At 36.4% G+C, this 9043-nt stretch overlaps 1 protein-coding gene across 6 annotated transcripts in view; it reads left to right on the top strand.

Moving 5' to 3' along the window:
* The first annotated feature begins 4468 nt into the window (after positions 1-4468).
* The window catches only part of LOC122666712 (E3 SUMO-protein ligase SIZ1-like), a 59869-nt gene continuing 55294 nt past the window's right edge, over positions 4469-9043 (top strand). For 4 of the 6 annotated variants that reach the window (XR_006333708.1, XR_006333709.1, XR_006333703.1 and 1 more), the window contains exons 1-3: positions 4722-4792; positions 4902-5041; positions 5925-6005. Coding sequence is in view for 1 of the 6 variants with exons in the window: in XM_043862771.1 (XP_043718706.1) it covers positions 5018-5041; positions 5925-6005 (105 nt within the window). In the remaining 5 variants the exon portion in view is untranslated. Of the gene's footprint in view, positions 4632-4721; positions 4796-4901; positions 5042-5924; positions 6006-9043 lie in introns of those variants that run through there. The other 2 variants (XR_006333705.1, XR_006333707.1) reach the window with 2 other exon arrangements.

The raw sequence follows: 9043 nt of genomic DNA, 5'->3' as shown, positions 1-9043 counted from the left end.
TAGATGTACCTATTTTGAATAAGAGTCAATAGAAAAGATAAAAGGATAGAAATTGGTTTGATAGAGGAAACCTGACCTCAAGAACATTTACATGTTGGGTTGAGTTCAAAAACTTATCCTCCTAATAAATTTATTTCATTAATTACTTATCCAATGTTTTAAAAAAAATCCAATATTGAAAAACAATCCCCCAGGAAATAATCTCTCAACCTACAATAACCGAGACTACCCACTACACCAACCAAGCATAACTCTTCCAATGTATAACTCCAACAAAATAGGAAAAATTACCCATAACAATCTAGACTATACCCCACTAAAGAATCGTTCAACAAGAAAGCCTATTCTAACATAAAAGCTAATTAACTAAACTTATCATTATTTATTAATTAATAAAAGAAAAAAATAATACTAACCATGTAACAATCGTGCTCGAAATCCAGACTTTGATTTCCTACATGACCCACATCAAAAGTCCTTTTGGCCTTGATATTTGCCATATGGTAAATCAGGTGGGAAGAAGTGGGAACGGGTTTTTAAGCTAAATTAAGCTCTAAGTAATCCATTAAAAAGTCAAACTTTTAATAAATGATTCAACGTATAATAAGGAAGTTACAATTGTTTTTTGGGTGAAATATAATAAGGAAGTTACATGTAGCTGAAGAAACTGTTCAACTTTATTAGGCACAGGCAAGTCAGGTGGGTCCTAATAGAAGTGTAGGTAGCTTCCTAACTTTCCTTCGATTCTAAATAGTTTCCACATTTTTGCCAATGTAAAATGAAGAAAAATGATTTAAATCATTTTATTCTTTTAATAATTTTGGAGGAGGATATAGAACATGTGCAAAACATGTGCAATACATGATGGACTATACAATCAAATTCATATTTAGATTTGATATGTTATTACTATATGCATGTATATCTATGGGAATTTTTAAGGCATTTTCTCATTATCCACATTTGGGGTTTATAGAATCATGGATTTAGGTATTGGTCTTGGATTCGCCAATTAAGGTTGATATCAACATCCACTCAACTTGATACTTGGGCGATTCTGTATCAGTGTTACGATACGAGCCAGAGGTAAAAACATTCGAAAAAAAAGATTTTTAAACAAATACAAAAGTAAAACCATCCGATCCTAATCGATACATGCCGATCCAAATCAGCATCGGATCAATATCAACATATACAATGCCCGATACCATGTTGCACTAAACTATGTTGGGAATCCAAAATGTATTGCCAACCAACATATGACATTTGGAATCCCCTAATAGGGTTCTGGGTTTCTAGCACTTTAATCCTTTTTTTTTTTTTGGAAAAAAGAACATAACTCGGTTGTGCCAAACATGTTGCCCATGCGTCCTGACACAGGGGGACACGGAATGACCGCCGCACCCCTAGTCATTTTCGGGGTTTCAGGGAGATGCGGGTGTGTAATGATCATTTTGCACGCCCCTGTGTTGTGGCGCACGAGCAGCGTGCACTGCATGATAATGGACCAAGTGGCATTCTCCTTTTTTTTTTTTTGTTTTTTGTTCTTGACAAAAAAAAACAAGAGTTGGTATTACGTAGAAAATATGCAGGGGACCACTATCAGGCCCGAGGAGAAAAATACAACAAAATGAATAAAATAACTCTCGGTACGAAAATAACCCTCGTACAAAGACGGACAAAAAGAGCGATAAGCATTAAAACATGGCAAAACATTATTTGGAGTTGATGATACACAAATAGGGCTGAGGTGGACCTATTGCAAGGGCCAAATCACCATTAGACACATGATAGGTCAAAGTTAAAGCAGTGACTACCTGTGATACGCTGGGGGTAGAGCAGGACCAAAGGATATCAGGATACGAAGAACATGATATGAGATACTCACATAGTTTGAGCATTCAGTTAATGTCATTCCACATGGTTAATTAATTATAATCAGGCAGGTTCATTGGGCCTAATTTATGTTATAACTATCTATTTTTTAACCTCTCTATTTTGGAAAGGGGTATATGATTATTATTATTAAGGAAAAATTATGCTAAATGGTTGCATGGTCCATAAGCCTTGACACAAGAGTGCATGAAATTACCTCTCAGCCCATATGAAATAAAAAATCTCATCTATGTTGATGTTTGTGCTCGTTCTCATTGGGCCCGCGTTGATGTATGCACTACACAACCAAGCAACAATCTCTGGCCTTTATCATTATTATTATTATGATAAATTACACACATTTAAAGAAACTACACTATTTTTTTTGGTAAAAAGACACTACATTCATGTGGTACTCATATTTTGATGAAGTGTGTTTGGAGTACCTTTTTTATATTTTCGATTTTGCGCAGACTACCACCTCTAGGAACTTCTCTCCATCAGTGGAGAGAGGATTTGACATAGAGAAAAGTAAGATTTTTATTTAGTTTAATCCCCCCCCCCCCCTTGTTTCTCTCTCTCTCTTGTTTCAACCAATTTGTTGGAGATTGAAATGAAAAAATTATGGCCAAACATAATATTAATATTTTATTAAAAAAATAAAATAATAGTAATAGCGATGGATAAATTGAAAGGATTATAAAAAAAATAAAAAGTAAAAAAAAACTATCCCCTACATAACATTTAAGAAACATGAAATATCTTAACCATAGTATTTGTGAAACATGAGATATCTCAAACGTAGTTCTTTAAAAATTAGGTACCTCATGAGTAATTAACCCTTGTTATTGATTTAATAAATTGAAGAGTGTTTTATCACTTACTCACCCTGCTTGTTGCCACCCTCCTACAATGGTCTCTTGACTCTCTTCTAAGGTTGTGAACATGGAGAATATGGTTGGTAGGATTGGGTGATGGCTTTGGCCGTACCATGCTAGTTGCGATAATTTTTTTTTTTGTGGATAAAAGCAATCAAAACCTTAGCTGTCCCTTTTTTTTTTTATTTTTTTATTTTAATAAATCTTCATCTTTTTTCTTTGACAAATAATAAATAAATATTTATCAATAGATATAAAATATCTTCTTATGACTAACAAAGTCAAATAAACAACCATAAATTTACCAAATACACAATCCATACAATTTTATACAAATAATCATTTATATATCTGCGCATCTTACTAACATATAGTCCCTATATTTGCTTAGTTTTTTTGTATGGTATTTTTTCTATTCAACCAAACAATTAAAGTGTGGATTTATATGTGTTAATTGTGAGACACTCCTTCCTTTCTTGGACACACATTGGTTTTGGTGTGAGAGATACCATTATATGCGAGAGCGACATCTAGATTTCTTGCCTTATATAAGAATATAGAATTACTTAGATAACCTTAATCATTGATAAACAAATAAGGTAGGATCCCTTACCTTTTATCTTTCCTAGATAAACTCAATGGAATAGGAACTTAACTGTTGCATTACCTACTAAAGCTAATTGAAACAAAGTTTTCACCTTAAACTTCCAAAAAAGGATTAAGATAGACAATAAATGAGGCCGAGTTTGTCTACACTAGGGTGTGGAGATCCCATAAGTACTATTTGATTGCATAATGAAAGGGTATTTTCAACTTCATCGATAGGGAGGAGGGAGCATAATGATGACGCAAGGGTCTTATTACATTGTCACATCTCCATGACGGTTTTAGGAATTAGAATCGAGTGAATCACTCGAATCTGTTGATTCATATTGATCGATTTGATTCGAATATGGTTTTTTTTTCAATGAAAATTTTGTGTTTTGATATGGAATTGGATCGATACAATGATATTCATATCAATATGGATATTGGTATTGATAGTGATCAATACCATCACCGATACTATTAACTAAATCCATAATCTTTAGTAGAGTGAATATCTATCTACTTTGTTACCTACCCACCACCCTCACCCCACCCCACCCCCCCCCCACCCCCAAAAAAAGAAAAAAGAAAAAAAAAATAAAAAAAAATAAAAATCTATCTACTTCATTGCTGAAGCAACTTTCACCAATAAACATAGTAAAACAAGCAAAATCTGCAGCGTCAGCGATAGATCAATTGTCTGTATTGTAGTTACTGTGCTAGACATAAGAACACACAAAAAGAGTGTTCAACCCCCAATGAAATTGAAAATTTCATCCAACTCAATGCCTCTGTGGTGTGCCCACTTTCATTGGCCTCCACAGCCCCAGGCTGATGCAGGGGCTAATTAGTCATTTTCTACGTTAGCAATTGCAACGGTTAAGGTCGATTTCGCGTAGAAGCCAACATGGAAGAAAATTAAATTATAGTAAGGGAGTGGCTAATGGTCCGGACTTTGTTATGATATTAACCAGAATGTATGAGTCTCTACAGGTCCGCCTCATCGTGATTGGACGACAGGAGGATGGAGTCATGGGTCATGGCTTCCGTTACAGCTCGGTCAAAGAAAAAGAAGAACATCAAAAGGGAAATTAAAAAAAAAAAAAGAAAAAAAAAAAGGGGAAGAGACAAGAAACCCGGAGACGCCAGCTACGCTAGCAATGGGAGAAACTCGGCGTAAAGGACTGGCACTGGAAAGTTCAAAACCATCGTAAATTGATCATCGTCTACATTGGTCATTCCTTTCGTAGCTCGAGATATCGTGGTAGATATCATCAATTGCATGATGCAGTACGTGTGAACGAGTTAATTTCCATTTTTTTTTTCAGAATTCTCTGCGCTTTAGGGTTTATACGTAATTGGTTGTTTTTTCTAGTTGAGTTTCCGTTCTTAGTAGTAGTAGTTGATTTCATTTATCTTTTAGGCCTGTAGGCGATGGGGTGTTTATCGATGTGGTCAATTATTTGTTTTGGATGTTTTTTTGTTTTTGTATATTTTTTGGAATTCGGGTTATCAACAATTCTGATTCGAGTTGGTGTTTTATTTCTAAATTTTGATTAGATCAAGCGTTGTTTTTGGATGATATCACTTGATTCGGATTCCTGTGTACTGCGAGCTTCTGTTACTCTGGCGTTCTCTGTTTGTTAGCCATTTTGGTGCTCGGGGTACTTGAGGGGATGGACTTAGTATCTAGTTGCAAGGTAAGATCCTTATTATGTTTTCTCATTTATTCTTATTTTAATGATCACATGGCGCTTTCCTTTTATTCCCCCCTATTTTCTTGGATTATGTGAGCTGATTTGTTGATGTTTTACGTTTTATGCTGATATTGTTCCTCCTCGCTCCTTTAACAACTTGATTATGGCTGTTTCTTCACCTTATATTAGGAGAAAATCCAGGCTTAGTGGTCTAATTTGGTTTGTATCACTTACTTGCTTGTGCCAACGAACTAGTTGAAGTGTACGCCCTGTTAAGAGCCATTGTTTCATTATCTGCCTGAGCTTATTATGTTAGTCTCATTCAAAATCTCACACTTAAGTAGTGGCATTGCCTCATTTTTGGTATTAAATTTTATATTATGTTTTTAACATTGTTTCAGCTCGGGATTTTGGATTTCTCCATTGATTTATTGTAACTTCCATTGCCTGTTACTTGTTAGCTGCATGTAAACTGAAGGGTATTCTATAGCCTCAGATGGTTATATCTCATTTACAGTCAGGTCTAATGGTTAGATATTATTTATGCTGATAGGCTATTATATTATTGGGAGAGGATTTGACCCTTATTATTTTCAGTGAGGGTCCCAATTTAGGATGGCTCCTTGCTGTCTCTATTGAACTGCTTTGTATCCTTGATTAGTGTTTCATATTCCACGATATGTACTTATTTAAACTTTTATGGGCAACATATTTGTGTGATGTCTTTTCCTCAGTCTATCATGTGAAATAATTAGACTTGGCTGTCCAACTTATTTGTTTGATGGGTTCATATCCCATGATATGAAGCGACTAGGCTTGGACTTAGTATTAATTTTGTTGATATGTACTTAATTAAACTGCTATGGCCTACCCATTTGCATTTCAGGATAAATTGGCATCCTTTCGTATAAAAGAGCTTAAGGATGTACTCACTCAGCTTGGACTTGCAAAGCAAGGAAAAAAACAGGTATTCTCTTAGAAGTACATTGTTCTTCTTGTACACCCAAAATCCCCAAAAAGGTGAAAAGAAATTTGAAGAATGCTTCTTCCAAAATTGAATAGGCTTCTGCTCCTTAAAGAAAACAGCCTATTGTCTCTTGAAAATTTGTATTGAATGAAGATAGGTGAAAACATATGTTACTCTTATGAAATCACCATAGTCCACTCGCATTATTTTCGAGCATCATTGTTTCCGCATGCAGCTTGCTTCTGCTTCACTTTTTCGCTTTCAGTCTGCTGTGGGTCTAACTTTGTTTGATTTATTATTATTTCTTCTTCGTGTTAATAATATTTATTATTATTGTTAGTGTTGTTTTTTTTTATTATTATTATTGGTAGAAAGTTTAGGGACTGTGACTTGGTGTAATGGATAAAAAATTAGGACTGCCAGTGTGAAAATTTGTGTTGAAGTCTGAGGGTGGTCAGTTCTTGCAAAGTATGCTGAATGCTAAGATTGGCTTCAGTCCATCCCTTCCCAGTCCTGCAAAAGCATGACTTGTCCCAGTTTATGGCCCCCTTTTGTTTTTTGTTAGGGATGTTGATATTGGGAGAAAACTGTTAGGTGACAACATAGATAAAAAGGTAAAAAATTCTACAGGCTGTAAAAAGATAGATGTTATCCATGAAGGCTTTGAAACTGTTGATACTGTTGCAAAATTTACAATATTGCCGAATTACATTAGATTCCCAGATTGAACTTTGAGTATCCTTGTTAGCTCATTGAGTATCCAACAGCCTGGAGAATATGTAATGTAGTCCTAGATAGACAAAGGGTCTACTAGGAGCCAAGTACTTAGGACCTTTCAATACTGCTGGCCGATTGGGGCAGAATTGAGGATTTAGGTCAGAATTAGGGCTAGGTTTAAGGTAATGGATGTAAATTTTATATGGTAATTCTAGGCAGGAGGTTTAGAGGAAGCTAACAGTGAAGGTTTGAATGATGTTTGAGTGAAAAATTAAAAATCCGAAATTAGGATTAGAGTTTCGGGTTTTGGGAAATATGGGAGTGATGGGTTTTAGGGTTTAGAGGGAGAGTTTGAGCTAGGGCTTTAGGTCGAGTGCTAAGGGCAGTAAGGGGGAGGTTCAGCTGCAGTATGGGCAGATTTCAATGGCTGGATTGGTCTGGGTAGTTTTTTAAGGGTTTGGATTTTAATGGGGATGAGGGGGATTAGGGTTTAGGTGTTAGGATGGGCCTGCAACTAAGGTCGAGTGGAGGGGGAGGTGAGAGGGGTCTGTGGTTGAAATTTAATTGAATTTGGTTGGTGGATTATGGCTGGACAGAATATAGATAACCTAGGGTTTGGGTGGATCGATTGGATTAATGAAGGGGATGGACTCGATAGGCTTAGGTTGGAAGATTAGAAGAAGAAGAAGGACGAATGCTGTTAACAGTAAACTACTTACTTGAAAACTGATCTTCAAAGGCAGCAGCAGCTTGAAGAAGATAGGGTCTCTCGATCTACAAGATGCAAGGAGAAGAAAAGAGGATCCTCCCGATCTACAAAACGCAAGGAGTCGATTGGAGATCCACCAATCCCTTCACCTTGATATTACTCACAAGGTACACTTTCTAAGGAACAAAGCAGCAACAACAATGGCAGCAAGCAAACACAAAGTTTATTTTCAAATCTAAACTGTGGGGGAGCCTCCCACGATTTTATTAATATATAATATGCCAATATGGCCTAAGGCCCAATCCTATCACAAATATGAATTATTCCCCTTCTAAAATCGTGGAAGGGGTGGGACACTCTAATTAAAAGCTAAAACTTAAAAGATTCCATATCTACCAATAGGAAATAAAAACCTAACAGCCAATAGGATTAATTCACTTAAATTGAACCATGGTCTGAACCGGTTCAATTTAAGTTTACAATTAAACTAAAAAAAAAACTAAGTATGGGAAATAACTAAAACTGAAATAACTAAGTATGAAGATATGCTTAGGCTTCAAACACTAGGCCCTAATCTTAGGGCTGCTTCTTCTTGCAGATGCTTGGATCTGCATCAGTGCTTCCCTGCTTAAAAACATTCATCTCTGATGAATGGGAGTCATCATCTGAGTGAATCCATGTGCTGTCCTGGCTTGAAGGAACTCGTCCTCGAACTTTGCAGTGATGGTGGGGGGGGGGGAATCAACATGTGAGTAGCAGCTTTGACCATTCCCAAACAAAATTCTGGTGAGGTAGAAACATTAGGAATAAAGACTTCAAGATGTGGAGCTTTCTCTTTGAAGAATCATGGTGGCATAACAAACTGTATGTGTTCGACTTCTGAATCAGTATCAACTGTGAATGCCCTATCCATGGAGTCTTCAGTGTTAGCAACCTTCTGATCTAATACTTGAGACACAAGCTCCACCTCTTCAACAACAACAGCTTGAATATCATTGATCTCCTGTGGAATATTCTCGACCACCTCTTCACCTTCTATTGTATCAGCCATCACTACTTGAGTAATAACATGAACTCCTTGATTTTCATCACCCAAGTCTTCATAATAACCAGCCCCATCATCATCATCACTTGGGGGATAAGCAGATAAACCCTGTTCATCATTATCATCAGGGGTTTCCTCTTCTTTTGCAGCTACATTGACAGACCTATGTGATGTAGTCCTAGGTAGAAATAGTCCCACTAGGAGCCAGGGTAATAGGATCACTTAACAAGGCTGGCCGATTGGGACAGCTTAGGCTAAATAGGGCAGAAATTAGGGTTAGGGTTAACTAATGGTAATGGGGTTTATAGGGTATTAATATGCAGGTTTTAAGGGTCTTAATGAACTAGGTTTGGTTAGGTTTGAATAAGTTTTTTAAAATTTCAGAAATTATAGGTTAGGGTTTCAGGTTTTGGGAATGAAGGGGATGATGGGATTTAGGGTTTTTAAGGGGAATTAGGTCAAGGGGTTCTGGCCGAGTATCACTGGTATGGAGAGGGTGGTTCGGTTGAAGTTTGGTGTGGTTTGGATGGTAGGTTAGGTCTAGGCAGATTTTAGAGGTTTTAGGTT

This window comes from Telopea speciosissima, chromosome 1 (genome assembly GCF_018873765.1).
Source record: "Telopea speciosissima isolate NSW1024214 ecotype Mountain lineage chromosome 1, Tspe_v1, whole genome shotgun sequence".
NCBI classification, from domain to species: Eukaryota; Viridiplantae; Streptophyta; class Magnoliopsida; order Proteales; family Proteaceae; genus Telopea; species Telopea speciosissima.
Note: the sequence above shows the minus strand (reverse complement) of the source record. Positions and strands in the feature narration are given on the sequence as shown.